Raw genomic sequence first — 19,964 nt, forward strand, 5'->3', positions numbered from 1 at the left:
GGGTGATAACTGTCCCCCTCTCCTGGCTGAGGTCCAGCCACCAGGCACATAGCTTGTAGGCTGGAAGGTTCCAGCCCCAGCCAATTTTACAGCAAATAACAGTGCTACAGAGCAAACATTTCTAAGAAATAAGTACACACTGATGAGCCGTGGCAAATGATGAGAATCCGGCCATTAAGAACACAGCAATTTAACAGGTCCAAGAAGGCTGTAAACTGTTGGTAAATAAGTATAACCCCTCTAAAAGCTGTTCTGAGACAGAGCTACAAACTGGGCCTGCTCAGAGCCCACAGCACTGCCCTCTGCATTCCTGCTCATGCGGACATTTCCTCCAGTGGAAGGTGAGAAACAGCTCGCTGAAAGCTGCTTTAGAATTGTGATTTTATTCGCTGAGTCCGTCTGTCATGCGTCTGCAACCCTCCCACCCCTCTCCTTCTAGCACCTCTCCAGCCAGTGTTGACCGAGCACCCACATGCGGAAAACTGCCCACCTGCCCAGCCTGGGCGTGGCCCCTCCCGGTTCCCCTGTGCTCTGTCATCTTCATCCCCACCCAGCTGTGGCTTTGTGGCAGGTGAACAGCACAGCCAGCCTCTGGAGAGCCTATGTGAAGAAGCCAGCGAGGCCAGTGTCCATGCCAAGTTAGTCGCTCAGGCAGCTGGGAACGAGGCGGGGACTTTGTGCGAGCCCACCTGAGAGCATGAAGGGCTGGCTGAGTCCCAAGACCGTGTTGGACTGTGAGGTGAAACCTGGCTGGCACGGCACCCTCCCTGCCCCTGCCCCTCCCACCCCCTCGGCCAGGAGGCTAGAAGGCTCTTCAATGTGTGTGGCCTGACTCCATGTCCCCACTAAGGAGGAGACATCATGTTGTCTCCTCCAGGCTCTCAGGCCGGGAGGGCAGCAGGCTGCTTGTGGGATCCCTCGAGAAGACCCCCTGCCTCAGAAGAGGCCCAGGCGAAAAGATCCCCAAACCATCTGATGACCAAGGAGGGGAGGGGTGCACGGAGCCCAGTTAGACCCTTGGGTCTGAGCTGGACATCTGTGGGGCAGGAGAACCAAAGCTGTGGCTGACAGTGTTTTGGGGCTGAGACACCCTCAGCATCGTGTCTCCCAGAGTCCACTGTACCTGGATCCCCAGAAGCACAGGGATGCCTGCCTGCCTCAGCCATGGGCAGGAGCCTTTGGAAGGCATGTGCTTGCACCCTGTCCACAGGAAGAGCTGTAATCAGGCCCTGGACATCGCAGAGCCTTCCCTGGGTACCCCCTTCCCAGACTCAGCAGCCAGCGGGGCAGTGGGCCAGCGTGCCAGAATCTAACGCCTCTGTTGAGGAAGCAGCGGGGCCCTCCAGGCTTATGTCATATTGTAGGAGGTTTTCTTCAGGGTCTCCAGGAAGAACTGTTCATTCTCCAAGAAGTCTCGGTCCTGAAAGGCAGGGCTGGGTGAGTAGTCATCCTCGGGTTCCCTCCTGTACCTGCTTTTGGGAACGGGGACACCGGCTCACGGGACTGAGGGCCAGGGGGATCCCTGGGTGGTAGTCGAGCCAGCCCTCACGTGGAGCCCCTCTCTGCTCACTCCCTGGCTCTGGGAAGCAGCGGGGAGCACGGACAGAGCATGCGCACTGGAGTGAGAGTAGGTCTCAGTCCTGGTGGGGCCCCTTGTTAGCATTGACTTCATCTCTAAGCCTGTTGTAAACTGGAGATAATAACATTATCTGCCTTGTAAGGCTAGGGGAGGGTCAGGGCTTATAATGCACATCAAGTTTTCCGCACAGAGCCTTACACACTGGAAATGCTCTATAAGCGATAACTGCTATCATTATTATCACAGGGTTATTGTGAGTTTCAACTAAGGAGATATATGCAAATCGCTTTGCACAGAATCTGGTCTAGCCTACAGGGCAGGAGATGCTCAATCTCCTGATTATTAAACAATCTGCCTATTATTCTCCTCCAGGAGGTGGGCTCAGCCCTCCTGGGGGCAAGGGTGTGCTCCTCTCAGCCTTTGCCCTGAGCTGCGTGTCACTCATGTGATCACGAGGATGCCTAGATCCAGGGGGAGCGGCAGGCCTTGGCTGGGGCTGCCTCTGCTCCGGGATGCTTACCTGCTCAGCCAGGTGTTTCAGCAGCACCAGCTTGGTGTGGAGGTGCGAGGGGCCCAGGCTGGCTGACGGCTGGCTGCACCGAGGATTGACAGGATTGGTGGGAGCAGGAGCCACAATGGCTGAAAAGGCCGAGGAGGAAGTCAGGGACCGAAGCGTTGGTGAGAGAACAAGACAGCCGGCCACAGCCTGTCTCCCCGGGTGGGAGCAACCGGGACCAGCCTTGTGGGCACATCCACCAGCTCTCAAAAGCCTTTGAAAATACTCATGGGACCTTATCTGGCAAGTCCAAGTCTAGGAATTTATTCAAGGGAAATAATCAGGCAATGGTGCCTAGATGTACATACAAAGATTTTTACTGAGGTGCTGTTTATCTTGGTGACAAAAAAAAAATCACTCAGTAGAAAATCATTAAAAATATGGAATAGCCTCATAATGGAAAATTATGCTGATTAGAACTTATGGTTAAACACTTAATTACTGATATGAAAACAGGCTCCATATGTATATTTCCAAATAAAAAAAGTACAAAACAACATATGATCTCAATTTTGTTTTTAAAAACACAACAGTCTAGAACGCTACGCACCAAAACGTTAAAAGTGGCTCTCTCACTAGAGAGTGGGGTTGAGAGGGACATTTTAAAACATAGTTTTCCTCCATTTTCAAATCTAGTTTTCTGTACTTAACATGCATTACTTGTGTAAAAAAGTAGTAATAAGATGACTTTAAAACCCAGCTGGCCTCCTAACCAGAGAGGAAGGACGCGTGCGCAGGGTACTCCTGGCACTGCCCCACCCAGTGGCCCAAGTCCCATCCTTTGGAGCCACTTACGACTCAGGCCAGTTGCCAGGCCCTGGGCCCTGGTGAGCAGACCCACGGGGCCGAAGGGCAGGTCCTGCCGGACACGTTCCAGCTGCAGCCTCTGCTGGGCCATACTCAGGTGCTCCTGTCCCCGGTCCCCAGAGAAAAGAACAGGGCTGTGAGGGTGGGTAACTTGGGGCGGGGGTGGGGGGGGGCGAGGTCGGTCGGCGGGGGTGGCCAGAGCCGGGAGGGGCCTTGCCTGGTGCAGGTGCTGCTCCTGTTGCCGCAGCCGCTCCTGCTGCTCCTGCACCAGCTGTAGCCGGGCCTGCTGCTCCGACTGCACCTGCCGGGCCTCGCGTAATGCCCGCTCACCCTCCTCGTACTTCTCGGAGGCCACCTGCAGGGAGGCCACCTGGATCAGTGGGGCTGGCTGGGGTCAGGGCACTGCGCGTGCGCCTGCCACGCCCCTGCGCTGAACTGCCTGGCACCTGGCTCAGCCTGTCCACCTCCTCAGCTCGGAGCCTGATGCGCAGGGAGGAGGCGTTGACCCTCTCCTTCTCCAGCCGCAGCTCCTGCCGCTCGCGCTCCAGAGCCTCCCTCTCGGCCGCCAGCTGGTCCTCCTTGGCCCGGAGCTCGCTTGTCCGGATCTTGAGCTCCGCCTGCTCCTGGAGACAGCAAAGCCTGCACTGCATTCTCCTCTTGGGAGTTCAGCTGGGCCCTGCTCTGGGTTTGAGGGACCCCTGTTGGCTCCACCCGCCCTGACCCTGGGAGGAGGGGGTGGGGCAAAGGGTTCCCAAGACCATCAGAGAGGCTCTGTCGCCCCCCGGCTCAACTCCTCTGAACCCCCGTTTCCTCATCTCTAGAGTATCTAAGTCATGGGGATATGATGAGGATGGAACGAGCAAACGTGCATAAAGCACCTCGGACAGTAGAAGGAAGTTTTCACTATATGATTATCGTTGTAATTCCGACACACTGTTGCTGTGCCCTTTGCTAAGCTGACCCATCCCGACGGAGGAGATGACAGTGAGGGCGGAAAGGAAAGGGACAGGGCTGGTGGCTCCGGGCCCCACCTTGGCCAGGCTGACGAGGATGCCCTCCCGCTGGGAGTCCACCTGCAGGGCTCGCTCGGCCTCTCGCTCCGCCCGCTCCTTGCTCAGCTTCTGCTGGGCCGAGAACTCCGCCCACTCGGCCGCCAGGCGTCGTTGCTCCTCCCCGCACTTGTGCAGGACGGACTTCTGCTCCTCCAGCAAGGCACTCTGGGACACAGGCGCAAGGGCAAGGCGTGAGCGTCCTGGGCATGATGGCAGGGACGGCAGCGGGACGCGGTGTGGCCGGGCTCACCTTGGCCCTCTCCAGCTCCTCCCGCTCCATGGCCATCTGCTGGGCCATGACCTTCCTCTGCTCCTCCAGCGCGCGCTGTGTGGACTCCGCCTTGGACTGCTCGGCGCTCACCCGCCAGCGTTCCTGCGGCCGGGTCAGGGCTGAGCGCCTGCCCCGCTCAGGCCTGACCGCTCCCGCCGGAGCTGTGCAAAGCCACCCACGTCTCCCGTGCTATGCCACAAACACCTCCTTTCTAGAGAGGTGCAAAGCGAGCCCCACCCCCCAGAAGGACCCCGCGGCCCAGCAGCTAGGATGACCTGTCCTGAGGCTAGCCAGCATCCCTGCTCCCAGATCGCCAACCACAGCACTCAGCCTGCCTTCCCCCCATCAACCCAGCAGGCAAAGCACCAGGGTGGGCCTGATGCTGCGTATCCAAAAGGGACGTGGGGCACACACGGCATGAGGTTAGAAGCGTACCTTTGCCTGGCCCGAGGCGGGGGGCTTAATAAAGTGACCAAGTGAGGGACTGAATAAACAGGGTTCACGGTATGGAAACAGCTATCCCCACATATTGACATGCCCACAGGGTTTACATGACGCCATCAGTGGCTATCTCTGGCTAATGGGTAGTTTTAATTTTCTTACTGTTTCCTGTTTTTCAATTTTTTTCAGTGAGAGGTATCATGTTAAAAGCTAGTGCAAAAGGAAGAAAAGATATCATTTTTTAAAGAACTAAGCTTGCTCTTATATATGAAAGATAAGTAGGGAGTTCAAAATATACCTGTTACAGCTTGGGAGGCAAGAACATTGCTCCCAATGTCACAGGCATCAGCTGCCATGACAATTCAAGTGACAGGGAGGAAAGCGGGACATGCAGCTGATGGGCAGAGAGGGGCTCAGCTGTGGGGGGCGAGGGCACTTCTGGAGGTAGGGGAGGCGGAAGCAGAGGCAGGAAGGGGCAGAAGACATTTCTGAGGGAAGTCCGGAGGCTGAGGAGGCGAGGTCAGGGTACTGCTGCCCTCCCCTGGGGTGCTCTGGGGGAGACAGGCCCCACCTGCTCCAGCAGCCGGCTCTGCTCGTTCAGGCGGGCCTCCATCTTCCCGATGACCTCCTGGAGCCGGCTCCGCTCCTCCTCCGTGTCCCGCTGCTGCCGGCCCAGCCGCTCCTGCAGTGCTGGGGGCAGCCCACAGGGTGCTCACTGTCTGCCCAGCTACCCCAGACGGGACGGGGGAGGGACACGTGGCCCACACGGTACCTCGGAGCTGCTGGTCCCGCTGCCGGATGCCCAGCTCCCGCTCCTGGGTGGTGGTGAGGTGCGAGGCCTCCACACGGGAGGACAGCTCATTCAGGCTGCTGGAGAACTTCTCCATCTGCTCGATGACACCATTCAGGGACCTGGGAGAGCATCGGGTCACCCTGGCAGCACTGCCCCCTCGAGGTGGACAGGACCTGGACCTCGAACGTACCGTGTGTGGGAGGTGGCGCTGGTGACAGCATCGATTTCCCGGTCCTTCAGCAGCTTCAGCCGTTGCAGCTGCTCCTCGTGGTCCTTGCGTATCTCCAGGATGGAGGCCCTGAGGGACGGTGGGGAGGGCGGACTGTGGGCAGCTTTTTGAGGGGGAAGCAGGCCTCAGGCAGCCAGCGCCTCCCCTCCCCCAGGCACTGCCTCAGTTTCTCCGGCTCCTTGGCCTTATCTGTCTTGGTGCCTTAATGACATCCAGTCTCTAAGCAGGAGATTCCTTTTGTTATTCAGCAAAGGGTACTTTACCCAGAGGAAGACAGGCGGGGGGATGACCCTCCGTGTCTGGAATCTGAGTGGTGGGAGGTCCATAAGGCAGCTCTGCCCGCATCACCCAACTCCCTTATGGACCTTTTCTTAGTTTTGCTCTAACATAGAAAGGCAAACAGACCAACAACCCAGGCACACAGGGTAAACCGCTTCCAGGGTGGATCTGGTCACTTGACTGGAGGTCCAGCAGGCGAGTACTTTCACCTGTGTTGGGTTAGCCTGCGGTTCCTTGGGGCTGTCCGGTCCTGCCCCGATAGCCAGTGACCCCTCGGGCCCTGCGAATACTCTCTCCGCTTCTGTAGGAGCAGGAGCTGCCCCACCCCCACGCTCATGGGGACCGTGGGTCAGTAGGCTCGGCCTGGGTCCTGACTCGGAAGGGAAGGGGTCAAGCCTCGGTTTAAAGGCTGCTGAGTCAGGGCTTGGGGTCTCATGGAGGTCGGGCTCCCCTGCCCGCCTGCTCCTGTGCTGCACCCTCACCGCTGCAGCTCCCGGAGCCGCTCCATCTCCTGGTCCTTCTCCTGCGCGGCAGCTGCCAAGCGCCGCTGGTGCTGGGCTGTGAGCTCGGCCCGGGCTTGCTCGGCTTCCTGGCAGCGCGACAGGTACTGGCTGGACAGCTCCTCATTCTCTCTCCGCAGCCGTTCTTCGCGTTGCTGGTACGACGTTTCTAGCACCTTGATGCGACTCCTGCCAACAGAACAACCAGCCGTGGTGCTCAGAAAGTGAGGGCGGCCACCCAAAAGTCCTCTCTGCGCACATCGGCTGGGGCAGGCCATGAGCCTCGGAGAGCCCGGGAGGCCACAGAGGAGGGGGTACCTGTGAGCATTCTCAATGAGCTCCAGGTCAGCCTGGTGTCGCTGCTGCAAACTCTCCAGCAGCAGCTTGTGCTGGGTCCGCTCCAGTTCCAGCTTCCGCACCTGGGAGACGGCAAGAGGGACAGCATGGAGGGCGGGGAGGCGGGTCCCTTGGGCCACTTGGGGAAGCCTTCCAGCCCTCACAGTGACACCCTCCCATTGCAACCTGCCCCCACAGCCAGCTTCCCCGCTGCCCCTCACCTGGGCCTCCAAGTCTGCCAGCCGGGCCTGGGTCTGCAGCAGCTCAGTCTGGAGCTCAGCAGTGCCACTCTGAAGCTGCATCTGAGCAGCCAGCAACTGCTTCTGGTATTCTGTGCCTGGCACTAGGCTCTGTGTCAGGGACTCTGGGAGCAGGGACTGGGAGGGGAGGGCGAGAGACGCTCCAGGTTAGGTAGGGGACAGGGACGCAGCTGAACTCAGCTACCTCTGGCCCTCTGCTCACTGGACCTCCCAGGCCTTGCACCTGATCTGGGGCTGTAGATGGAGACAAGGACATGACACCAAGAGGTCAAGGATGAGTGAGGCCTTGGAGAGTCACACGGTCACTGTGCCTCCCCTGTCAGGTATGGTTAGAAGGAGTCCCGTCCTCCCTCAGAACAACAGCTATCCTCCCCAGCAGGGGTTCCAGATTCCTAGACAGAGGGCTGAGTCCCAGCAGTCTTAGCTACAATGAAAGCTTATGACACTGGCCGTTCTGTCAGGCCTGAATTCCCTGGTAGCTACTCTGCTTCCTGTGGGCTGCCCACCACCCGCCATCTCCAGAGGTGCTTCTGGGTTACCGGGGATATGCTTTTGTGGAGCTAGGCCTCCGCAGGCCCAGGGGACACACACCTGGGAAACACATGGAGGTGCAAGGATGGAGGAGGCTTTCCAGAAGGAACAACAGGACGCCTGCACCCCGGCTTTCTGACTGGAGCATTCCAGCTGCCCCTGCCTGGATGCCACCTCTAATTCCCTACTGTGCTGGCAAATTAGCAACCAGTTCTGCCTGGGAGTGGCAAGGCTAAAAGTTTAGGAAAGTGCTGGTGGGAGAGCCAGGGTGAGTTCTCTGATATCACAACACATTCTTCCCGGCCGTCTGTCAGGTCAAACTGCCGGTGTTGCCTCTGAGCACGGGAGAATTGTTTCAAGGGCCCGAGACCTATACCTGGTTGTCCGCCCTCCCTACCTGGACAGGCACAGGAAGTCCTGTGGGTTTCTGGGAGCTTGGGAAGCACATCACAGGCTCTGAAAAAGCAACAGCAGAGAACTGAGTAGGAGGGAGGCCCACAGAGGCCCCAGGTCTCGTGTGTGTTCCAACTTCACTCATCTTTGGGGGGCCCCAAAGGAAGCTCAAAGTGCCTCTTTCTTACCCAGAGTTAACCCCCAAATAAAGGAGAAAACAAACCAGTGCCAGAGAAGACTCCAGAGGCTGTGTCTTTTTTTGGGTCATGTGCATGGACAGCCAAGACGGCCTGATTCGAAGTCACAGGGGACCTGAGGACACACAGATGGGGGATGGCACGGGCAGTAAAGGGAAACATCAGGTTCAAGTGATAAAGCGGAAAGGCTCTGCTGGCTGGCAGTTTACTAAGTGAAGTCTTGGGTGGGTACAGAAGACGGGGATCTGGCTTCGAGAAGCTCCTTAATCAGTGGGCCTGATACAAGGTATGGAATGCCACACACCAATGCACAGCCGTCCACTGTCTCTAAGGAAGGAGGCCGTGCCCGCCCCGCCTGCTTCTCACCACCCTCAGCCCCACCTCTGGACATACCCCGAGGGGGCAGGCCTGGCAGGTGGCTTCTGTGCTGCTGTTCCTGAGGTCCCTCCAGCAGCTCCTTGTTCGAGCCCTTGAATGCTGGCGACAGGAGGGCTGAGGAAGTCAAGGTCAAAGTGAAAGTGAAGGGGGCAGAGGTCCAGGTTAGGCGGGACGAAGGCAAGGCGAGGCCCGTGCATGATGCCACGTGGCACCTCCTCTTCCTGCCTCCCCTGGGCTCTCCTGCTGTTCCCATGGGCCTGTCTTGGGAATTCTCCTTCCAAGTCTGAGCCCCTGGCCTTCCAGAAACCTCTCCCTACTGCAGGGCCCACCATGGCACAGTAAATGGGCACTGACCATCTGGCAGCCGTCCAAGGAGCAACAGAGGACATGTTATAGGCACCAGAGTTAAGTTCAAGTTCAAGGCCTTTAGACTGAGGCTCTGCTCACTTTCCTGCCAGGTCTAGCTGCTTTTGGGCTCCTCTCTTGTCCTGTGTGTTGTCCCCCCTCTCTTCTCGGCTCCGGGGGTCAGTGAGGAAGCTCTCCCCTTGGTTTCAGGTCCAGGTCAAAGCCACCTCCTCACTCACACCAACCCCAGGGCTGGGTGATGTCCCCAGCCTGTCACTTTACCGCCCCTTCGCTCTGGCCACATAGCACCTCGCCACTTCCTCTGGACGATCCCGGCCTTGCCAGTCCGTTTTGCCTTCCTGCCCCCAGGGGTCAATCACTGTGCTGCTCCACAGGAAGTCATTCTGTGGCTTCCCCCAGGAGTCACCTCTTGGCCGCTGTGTCTTCCTTAACATCCCCAAAAAGCACAGGCAGGTCTCAACCCACACATGCGTCATTTACTTCAGCTCAGGGCAGCAGGTGCACTGATAATTTGGACCCTGAGCCCCTGCTCAGAGATGGGTGCGTGTTTGCCACATTGGGGCATCCTCTGTCTCCCATCTGAAGAAGTCAGCACCTGTCCCCACAGCAGTTGGGGTGTGAGTGTCAACAGTCCCCCCATCCCCACCCGCTCATGTCTGCACCTGGGCAAAGGTGAGAGCCAGATGCTTTCTGTGCAGCGCCCAGAGGGAGAGCACAGGTAAAAGGTGGTGCTCTGCCGGAGCTCCCTGCACCCCTGCCCTGTCCCCCCTCCACTAGACAGCAACCCAAGCCCATACCTGTTGGAAGGGGGTTGGCGCGCTGCCCCCACCGAGTTCTGGCCCTTAGAGGTCGTGGTGTGTTGCTCTCTGGCCCGACCTTGGGACTTCCTCTGAGACAAGGTATGGCTCAGCCAATCTTCCTCCTCGTCCTCCTCAGGCGCGCCCGGCTGGGAAACCTGGCTGGCTTTGGCAGGGGAATCTGCACCCTGGGGTGGCGGCTTTGCCCCCGAGGAGGAGGGCAGCTCAGCGGGGGCAGAGTGCCCACCTGGGGCAGAATGCCGGCTGGCAGGATGGGGCACGGAGGGTGTGGCGAGCACAGAGCCTTCCCTTCGAGGCTCTCTGGTGGGAGACGGAGGGAGCAGGTCCAAGTCATCGTCCCTGAGGCCCAACCAGTCAGCTCCTCCCTTCCTGGGGTGGGTGGGGCTGGGTGTCACTGGGGTGCTCTGTCTGGAGCCTGGTTCTCCCTTGAGGTCGGTGCTGCCTTCCGCTAAGAATCTACTTCAAGACAGAGAGGAGGGAGTCTGAGGCAGGGCAAGCAGCCCGTCCCAAGAGCCCCCGACCAGCCTTTCCCTCCATTGCTGGGGGGTGACTGCGAGGCTCCCACAAGGAGGGAGTCCCGCAAACAAGGTGCCTGCGCCAGTTCAGGTGGCCGAGCAGGGGCAGCTGAGTGTGTTTGTGAAACATCGTGAAGCTTGAATTCCATCACGTGAACCAGGGACAAGGCCACCTGTAGTGAACGGGACCAAAAATGACGACCACGGGCACACATGTCCAGAGAAAACTCAGTGGGGTCCAGTGGTTTTAGGTGTTTCATCAGGAGGCATTTTGCTACGTGTTCATTTATTTGGTCATTGCCTGTACGTCTTATTGTCCTGTGGAAGCAGGTTCTGAGATTTAAGAATATACCGGGATTGGTAAAAAATGTCAATGTGTACGTAGGGTTATTTAGAGAAAGACAGACTGATGGAGCCAACATGGCATAATGTTAGCACCTGCTGAGACTAGGCGAAGGGTAGGAGGGAGTTCTTCATACTGTCCTTACAACTTCTCTGTTAGTTTGAAATAATTTCAAATTGTAAAGTTTAAAATATATACTGGGAGGAAAATCCCAAATCCAGAAAATTCTATCCTCTAGCTTAGTGTTTTGTTGGAAACGGGGACGAGACCGCTGTCAGGATCTGCATGGCAGACTCCAGGCCAGGGTTCCTGGGAGCAGGGTCTGAGAAGCCACCACAGGTTAGCGGCCCTGCTACCCCTGGAACTGGATGTCCCTCAGGGAGAGACACCGACATCGGCCGTTTACGGCTTCAAGGAGCTTCCGGAGGAGTTGGGCCCACCTTCTCCTTTTCCTTCCAAGGAGGCGGGGAGCAGAGCCTGGACCTAGGCTCCTGCGGGGGGCTGGGCAACCCCCTGCTTTCGGCAGCTCCCGCACAGCCTAGAGCCTTGCCTAGCGTGGGCTCCCAAACGAGACTGTTGGTGGGGGAGGGTGAGGCCAGCATGTTTTCCCAGTGGGCAGCCGTCTCCCAGGCCAGGCTCCCTGCAGGCCCTGCTCACCTGACGGACTGCCGGCGGGACTGCCGGCCCTCGGAGGAGCCCATGGTGGGCTGATAGGCACCAAAGATGAAGTCCTCATCGCCCCCGGTGTCTTCTTTGTCTGTGAATTAAGGGGCCTGTGACCTCAGGTAGGGGAGTCAAACTGTTGTGGCTGCAGAACTTGTTTAAAAAGGCTGAACTGGCAGTCTGGCATGTAGCTGCTTTGGAGGAAGCAGGGGTGAGGGGCTGGGCGTCTGCTCCACTCAGAATGAGTATTGGGGAGCCGCTAAAAATGCACTGGTGGGGCCCTGCCCGACGTCCCCAAGGCATCAGGAGAGAAGGAAAACACCCATGCATTCATGAAGGGAATTTTCCCTCTACTTTATAAAATCTTCAGTTTGAGCCTGTCTTCCAAGTCATCGCAAAGAAGTTCCCCAAATATCTGGGTGAATGCAACATACCGTATTTGCCGGCGTATAAGACGATTTTTTGGCCCTGAAAAATATGCCTCCAAGTGGGGGGTCATCTTATACGCCAGGTACACTTCAGATAGACTGCCCATAGTGCTTGCCCCGTGCCATAGTGGCCTCCCGATGCCCGCCCACTTCATTCCACATACCGTTCAGGCATCAGCAGCGCTGCTGGGTGTATGCTCGGCTGTTATGCGATTTTGCTGTTATGCGATTTTACCACACTCGCAAAATCGCACACAGCCGACCATACACCCAGTATGATAGCGCAAAATCGCGAATCGCGATTTATGTATATGTTTGATTACATACAGCCTTGTGACAGTTTTCCTGCATGTCATAAGCATTTGAATATAAATATAAATGTTGAAATCAAATCTGATATTGTTTTACCTTTTATTTGGTGTGTGGAAGGTGTGCGGAAGAGGGGGTAGTCTTATACGGCGAGTATATAACAAACTCTGTATTTTGAGTGGAAATGTTAGGGGGTCGTCTTATACGCCCAGTCGTCTTATACGCCGGCAAATACGGTAATTAGTCCCTCCCTGGGTTCATCAGGAACCAAGTCAGTGGCATCAGCGCTCTGTTCCTGGTCTGACACACAGTGACTTGGCCACGGGTAAAGAAGTAAGCAATACTCAGGCTACTCTCAAAACTGCCGAGTCCTAGAAGTGTGCCTGGGTGAGGGGCCTGTGGTACCTTCAAAGGAAAACTTCCTGTACTGATGCCCAAAGCTGCTGGGAGAGGGAGGTGGCTTCTTGGTGGGAAGGGCGTCCCCTGTAGAAAGCAAAGAGAAGGCAAGGTCACGGGTCTTTCCTGGCCGAGGTGCTTCTGCCACACCATGACTGGGGCCATGGGAGGGTGTGCACTTCTTCCCGGGCGGTGGGGTGAGAGTGTGTGACCATGGACAAAGCCAAGAGATGGGTCTACACCTCCCCAGTTCTCACATAGGTAGGCTTCTGGCAAGGAAATGTGGTCCCCAAGTCACTCCAAACAGGGACATAGGTTTGGGAGAGGCACAAGATACCATCCAATTCTCCCGTTTAACCCAAATGACCTCACCAGGAGCTGCCATGTTGGACTTAGAGGGACGAGAACAGCCCTAGGAAGGGAGGAAGCTCAACTTGTCCCCCCACCGCCCACCATGAACACTCCCATACACAATCAGGTCCTGGCCTCTCCATCCCAGGCAGAGAAAATCCACCAGACAGGAAAGCTTCCTTCTAAGCATCCTCCACGCCCCCAAGGCCTCCCGACACCCGAGGAGCAAGGCCCCCTCACCTTTCTCACTGGCTGTGAAGACGCCAGCAGGCTTGGGGTTGCTGGGCAGCTCTATTTTCCCAGAACCCTTTGCAGCACTTTTGCTAGAGGTTAGACGAGACTTCTTCAGACCTAAGAGATCAGCATCCATGTCGTTCAGATCCTGGAGAAGCAGGAAGGAGGGAGGAATTCCCACAGGTGCTCAGCTGGTGTTTGCTAAGTGCCCTCACACTCCCAGCAGCTGGTGGTGACCTTGCCTCCATTTGCCCATGGGGGACAAATGGGGACGTGGGCTGGGGAACTGACCCGACAGGGTTACAGAACAGAGACAGAGGCAGGGCCAGAGCGCAGCCTCCACAGGTCCAGTCTCAGATAAGCCCACTGGTCTTGGACTGAGACTGCCTGGCAGCTGCTGCCCTGATGCTTGAATGAGAGCGTGGCTAGCACCTGCGTTCAGCAGCTTCTTACAAAGGCTGGGCCTATGTTGAAGCTCTGTTTGCAGAAGAAACGAAACAGCAGGACCCTTGCATTTAAGGGATGCAAAGGGATGGCTGCTGGGCAGTGAGAAGGGGCTGAGACTTTTTGTCCACAGTCAAGGAAAACTTTGGATTCCTTAGCTTGCCTGGGTCAGGGGAAGCAAAGTGCAGCTAGAGGCAGAAGTTTAATGAGAATGCTATTCTGCGTCAGCGAACATTCTACGGTGATGACATTAAAAACCAGCATGAACCAAGCCAGGAGGTGAAGGCAGTTAGGGACTCTAGGCCACCACAAGCCCTCAGTACACACTCACTGAACGATTTTGATAAGGGATAAAGACTTCATTTGAGGAGGGCAGTTGGCACCCGAGGGGCGGAATTGTGAGGAAATAAAGGAAAATGAGAAATCTATTCAGAAAAGATGAGTTGGGAAAGAAAATGGATCCAAAGAGAAGCAGAGTGGGGTGGGGGCCTAGCTCATGGTTCTAGAATGAGAGACTCAAAGCCATCACCAAAACTGATTCAGAGGACTTGAGGGTCACGCCGGGGTCCCAGCTGGCTGGCCTTGGGAAACAGCCTTGGTTTCAAGCGGAGGTTAAAGAAGTTGCATATGGAGCCAAGAAGGGAACAGGCCCCATTCTTTAGGGCCTCACAGGGCTTAGCCTTGGCCCGGGACTGAGGTAACATGAGTTACCCAGAGGGCCACAGGGCCGAAGTCGGGCAGGAGGGTGTTGCTGGACGGAAGGGGACGGAGGGAGACTTGAGGTCTTAGACTCTGGCCAGGCCACATGAGCATGGAGAGATTATTCTCTTATAAAGTCTTCAGAATTTATGTCTTAAAATTCCATTGCCAAGGTTAGCTTGGGGCTTGATCTGATGAGAGGACAGCTGTACTGAAGGGGACTTGGCAGGGGGTGTGGGGAGAAATATGGAGAAAGGTTAGGAATAAGCTTTAGAGACGAGTCCCTCCCTTCTCCCTAGGCCAGCGGTTCTCAACCTGTGGGTCGTGACCCCTTTGGGGGTTGAATGACCCTTTCACAGGGGTCACCTAAGACCATCGGAAAACAAAAAGATATTCACATTACGATTCATAACAGTAGCAAAATTACAGTTCTAGAGTAGCAACGAAAATAATTTTATGGTTGGGGGTCACCTCAACATGAGGAACTGTATTAAGGGGTCGCGGCTTTATGAAGGTTGAGAACCGCTGCCCTAGGCGGTGGTGGGGTGGAGGGCAGCAGCCAGGTGACTCATCAGCGGGGAGCCGACCCCATTTCAACAGAGGCCTGTGGCATGATGTGTCTCTGGGTGGGTGAATCTCTATAAACTAGGAAAAGTAATTCACACCCAGAGGGACAGAGGGCAATAGCTCCCGCATGAGCTCCATTCCTGCAGTAGGAAGGGCTCAAAACACAAACCGTAAAAGGGGAAATTAGACGGAGGGTGAAGGCTTGTCATGAGGCATCAGTACCCCATGCCACCCCCGGCTTCCAGAACCGTACAAGCTGTTTCATCACCTTCATGGTCTGAAGCAAAGCCTGTGGGTCCGCTTCTGAGACGTCTGAAACCTAAGTTCACAGGAGGGTGGGGACAAGTGTTAGTCGCAGCCCGTCGGGGTGCTGGGCTCTCGCCCCTTGTGGCCTGACTCTGTCAGGGCAGGAGCAGAGCTCGGCCGATGGGGCATAAATGGGAGTGTCCTGGCCTCACTAGGGGCTTGAGTGTTGTTAGAAGTCAAACCTGCCCAGCTGGGGAGACCCAGAAAGGGCTGCCGCTTTTTCTTCCTCCCAACTGGAAAGACCACTTCCATCACAGGACTCCAACTACGCTCCTTCCCATCCACGTGACTGGACAGCGGTGGAGTTTATGATGGGAGCCCAGTTAGAAGGGGCCACATCCGAGACTCCAGCAGCTGCTAGGAGCTCTACTGTCTAGGCCATGTCACCAGTAGGAAGGTGACAAAGCAACAAGGACGTTGCTTTGGGCGCTCGGCAGCCCCTGGGTACTGTTCTGCTGTGAGAACCAACTGGTTTTGCAGGGACTTCTAAACCCTTCTGTAGGCGGCCCCTGGGCCACAGCACCCATCTCACTGTTTGCGGAGATAAGTAGAGAGGGTGGGGAGTAGGGGATGGGCCAGGCTCACCTCAGCGTCAGCTCCTTCCAGGTCTGCCATAGTGCTGAAGGCGTCATCTTCCAGGAGGGACCTGCAAGGGAGTGTGTGTGTGTCGGGGGGAGATTGGCATGCACCCCCATTCCCCGGGCACTGGGTGATTCTAAGAAAAGAAAAACGGCTTAGAGAGTCCAAGTGAATGCGGAGAGGCTCTTCTCTGGGAGAAGAGAGTTGCTAAAAGGAACGTCATGAGCCACATAATGCAGTGATTTTTAACTTTTTTTAAAGCAGTAGAGCCTCTTTAAAAACAAACTGTTAATAACAACAGGTAAGAGGGAAAAACAGAACTGCTTTGGCTAAATGAAGGTGGGGTGGAAAACTCACAAAGCTCCTTCCTATCACTCAACTGTCAGGAGAACCTTAGAAGAAAACACACCATTGGAAAATCACCAATCTAGGCCAACCCTCTTGTTCCGAGGATAAGGAAATTGAGGCTCAGAGAGGTTCAGGAATTGCCCATGGTCACATAGTAAGTAAGAGATGTAGAACCAGAAGCCAGGACTTCTGACCCCGGCTTCTGTTCTCTTTCTACTCCCCCAGGCTCCTTCACCGACCAGGAGCTGAAGGATCGAGGAGGAAACCACTGACATCCAAAGCGGTGCACAGTAAGCAGCCAGTGCGGGGGTGGAGAGGCAGAGAGCATTTGGCCTGAACTGGGTCATGGATGAACACCCACCCAGTCCCATGCTTACTTTGCTCCAGCCCTTGCAGAAGGCAGCGTCTGGGTTACACCTGTGTTATCTCTGGCACGTGAAGCTAGTTTAACAGGCTTCTCAGGTAGTGTCGCTGGAAAACAAGAAAACAGAAAAGATGTCATTCGGCTACAGAGAGCTGGAGTGAAGATGCAAGGTCCCCACCAAGCTGTCCCCCACCTCCCTATGGAAAGAAGGGGTGACGTTATCCCTTGAAAAACCTGAATGTGGAAACCATCCAAATACCCATTACTAATGGATGGATAAACAAAATGTGGCCTATCCATGCCATGGAATATTGTCCAGCCATAGAGAAGAACGAAGAAAAGAACCTTGAAAACGTTATGGTAAATGAAAGAAGCCAGTTACGAAAGCCACATACTATAGGATTCCGTTTTATATAAAATGTCCAGAATAGGTAAATCTATAGAGAAAGAAAGCAGATAAGTGGTTGCCTGGGGTGGAGGGGTGGGGAGAATGGGGGGTGACTGCTAATGGGTATGGAGTTTCTTTATGGGGTGATGAAAATGTTCTGGAACTGTGGTGATGGTCGTCCAACTTTGTGACTATTCTAAAAGCCACTAAATTGTACACTTTAAAAGAGTAAATTTTACGTGAATTATATCTCAGTTAAAGAAAAAAGAACAAGGGGCGGCTGGGTGGCTCAGTTGGTTAGAGCTCATGCTCTGAACAATAAGGTTGCCGGTTCGAATCCTGCATGGGATGGTGGGCTGCGCTCCCGGCAACTAGATTGAAAACGGAGAGTGAACTTGGAGCTGAGCTGCGCCCTCCACGACTAGATTGAAAACAATGACTTGACTTAGAGCTGAAGGGTCCTGGAAAAAAACACACTGTTCCCCAATAAAGTTAAAAAAAAAGCATTAAAAAAAAAAGAAACAAGATCGAGCCTAAATCAGGGGATTCTGGGGCAGGGGCACTTACTCTCATCCCCCAGGAGGTCATCAAGGATATCATCAAAGGAGCCTGGAACAGAAAGGGTGGCATCATGGCTTCAGGAAGAAAGACTGGGCCTTACAGCCTCGCCTCGAGACCTCCTCCCCAGGACCTCGGAGCTCTCAAATGCTGAGCCTTGGGCTTAGCTCTCTCTTCACTGGCTATGAGATGTTTTCTAACTCTCTGGCAACAAGTCACAACGCCTTATTGCAAGACCTTAGGGTAGAAATTGAGAATAACTTTCTCAAAGGATGATGATGACAATTTTCAGGAGCACCTAAGGTCTACGTGACACACTGGCCAACAGGCCCGCGTTCGAGACTGAAAAAAGCCCAGTGTGCTTCTTCGGGAAAAGTGTCTGAGATTTCTAGGCACATACGAGCTTCCTTCATACTAACAGTCTTCATGTCCCCTTCCATCTGAGTCCCCCAGAACTGGTCTGGAGGCGCACCTCCTTGGCCACTTTCCGATGGGGCATGTGTGGAAGCCCGAGTGCGAGGACTGAGTTAGCTCTCGCATCCAGTTTATGTGCCTTCACCATCCCTCACCTACAACCATATACTTCTGGATACACAGCCCAAAGAGAAGGATTTTTTTCCCCAAGTCCCATCCCTTGCTCTGTATTACTCTGCGGGCCAATCAGGCAGCATAAGGAGTCGCCTAGCTAGACCAGAGCTCCCTATGGGATTATGGGGGATCCAGCAAGACACACCAAGAACATTCAGACACCCATAAGTCCGGGTTATTTTTAGACCCAAGGCGAGGGAAAGATTTTTGGCTTAAGGATGATGTTCCATCTGTCCACTCACTTTTCAATCCTTTCTTGATTTTTGGTGCCTAAAATGGGAAAAACAAATCACTTGAACAAAATCGAACAATGAACGTGTATTGAAACCGAGAACGCAGAATGAATTGCTTTGCCTTTTGCCGTCACCAGGGGAAAAAGGAGCACCAATGGCATTTAGAGACAGAGGCCCTTTATTCTTTCCGAGAGTTTCTGAGAATAGACTCATTCAGAGCGTGAAAACAGCGCTCACCGGCCAGCAGTGGATGCCACTGTGGGTGCAGCCGTCATGGGCAGAAGTCTCTTTTTCCCTGATTTCCAGATGCCACACACAAACCCTCCCAGGCATGATATAATGAGACTGAATGTTTTCCTCTATTCCCTGTCCTCAAATCCTCAACCAAGGGACAGACTTAAAAATGATTCCAGCTAGACATTCAGAAGCTCAGAAGAAATGCTTGCTCATTGCTTAACAAGAAGTTTGATATCAACGCTACTTCCTGTCATTCTTCTCCAGGGACTACAGCCAGGTCCTTACCACCCAGCCCCCTCAGTACTCCATGCAGTCAAGATCTTGGGGATGGGGGAGGGTTCACAGTTCCATTAGTCTTACTATGCATTCTGCCTACCATCTCCAGGGTCTGGGGGCTGCTTGCAGCTTCTGCACCACGCTGTCCAACTCATTTGAATTCTGCCCATATCGGGCTCATTGTCCCTAATGAAGAAAATTAAAGTGGTTGCTTGAGTCCAAGGCCTGTCAAGGCTTTTCTCATTTTACCCATTCAAGAGGTCAAAACCTATTTCCATGAATTAAAAATTCCTTATAGGCGGAGCAATTCAGATGAGAAGCAAAGTGTTCTGGGTAACTGGAGCTTTCCCAGGCCTGGAGATTTCTCACATACAGTTCATTGCTCCTCATCCCCTACCCTGAAACAGGACGCAGGGGATGACAGGTACCCACCTCAGAAAGGAGGTGGTGCCTGGCCCGACGGCCAAAACACCTTTCCAGGCAACACCCAGGACTACTTTCTAGGCGGCATTTGGCAGAAACAGCTGATGTGAGCGCTGGTGGTTCCTTGCCAGTGTTTTCACCCACAATAGAATTTTTTCCCCTTCACACTGACTGTAAATCCGACTCACCCCATTAACAGAGAGGACTGTTTTCCCCAGAACTACCACTCTCCCCCGCCCGCTCTGCAACTACGGACCTTTGGCACGCCTTGGAAGAAAGGAGTCCGAAGGGGCCATCTCTATTTTCTGGTGATGGACTGTCCTGTTATTAGAATGAAAAGTTTATCTGGGGGTTACATACAGGGCCCACTCTGAATGTTTGTTTCTCTTTCTCTGTAATGGCAACTTTCACGGCCTAAAAGTGCAAACACGATTTGTCTCGTATTACATCCAGGAACTTCAGTCATCTCCTATCGATCGTGTCCCGGCCTCCCAGGCCGCGAGAATTTCTAAGAGAGATATGAAACGGCCACTGGGCCACAAGAACCATCACGTCGTCGCATTTACTCAGCCAACTCCGTGCCAGTCATTTGAAAATCCCGAGCCCGCCCATTAGCAAGGGCCCTCCTCTTAGCAAAGGCCCTCCGGGAGGCACCCCGTCGGTCCCAAGACTCCGCGCGCCCAGCCCATCTAGACCCCCGAGTGCAGCCTACGATCCTCCTAGCCCCTAAAATCCCCTGGTTACGAGCTATTCCCTTCCGGAGAGCAGCCGCTGGGACCTGTCGGAGCCATAGCTGTTGATACGGACTCCTCAAGAGCCCAGCTCGGGCAGACCTCCCGCTTCGGATCCTCCAGGACGCCAATCTCTCAGTCGCCGGGCCTCCGAAAGAAAGGCGAGGCGCGCGGCATCCTGGGAGTTGTAGTCCAAGG

General features: G+C 55.0%; 1 protein-coding gene across 3 annotated transcripts; it reads right to left on the bottom strand.

Moving 5' to 3' along the window:
• Nucleotides 1-364: 364 nt before the first annotated feature.
• FBF1 (Fas binding factor 1) lies at nt 365-19,906 on the bottom strand. 3 transcript variants are annotated; one of them, XM_019644404.1, is made up of 28 exons: nt 19,814-19,906; nt 19,292-19,356; nt 18,713-18,798; nt 18,109-18,136; nt 17,288-17,329; nt 16,346-16,439; nt 15,627-15,687; nt 15,004-15,054; nt 13,032-13,173; nt 12,450-12,527; nt 11,302-11,401; nt 9,766-10,245; nt 8,618-8,716; nt 8,251-8,339; nt 8,032-8,090; nt 7,065-7,220; nt 6,826-6,926; nt 6,490-6,696; nt 5,690-5,797; nt 5,479-5,618; nt 5,278-5,396; nt 4,245-4,367; nt 3,974-4,159; nt 3,389-3,565; nt 3,160-3,297; nt 2,931-3,045; nt 2,100-2,218; nt 365-1,420 (listed from the first exon to the last, which is right to left on the bottom strand). In XM_019644404.1, the coding sequence occupies exons 3-28, from the start codon at nt 18,713-18,715 to the stop codon at nt 1,349-1,351; spliced, it is 3,087 nt and encodes a 1,028-aa protein (XP_019499949.1). In that variant the 5' UTR covers nt 18,716-18,798; nt 19,292-19,356; nt 19,814-19,906; the 3' UTR covers nt 365-1,348. The 3 variants fall into 3 exon arrangements, with proteins under 3 accessions (XP_019499949.1, XP_019499951.1, XP_019499950.1); XM_019644406.1 differs by having other exon boundaries at nt 9,766-10,242; nt 19,292-19,906; XM_019644405.1 differs by lacking the exons at nt 19,292-19,356; nt 19,814-19,906 and adding an exon at nt 19,045-19,285.
• Nucleotides 19,907-19,964: the final 58 nt, after the last annotated feature.

This window comes from Hipposideros armiger, unplaced genomic scaffold, assembly GCF_001890085.2.
Source record: "Hipposideros armiger isolate ML-2016 unplaced genomic scaffold, ASM189008v1 scaffold_87, whole genome shotgun sequence".
In the NCBI taxonomy this organism is placed as follows: Eukaryota; Metazoa; Chordata; class Mammalia; order Chiroptera; family Hipposideridae; genus Hipposideros; species Hipposideros armiger.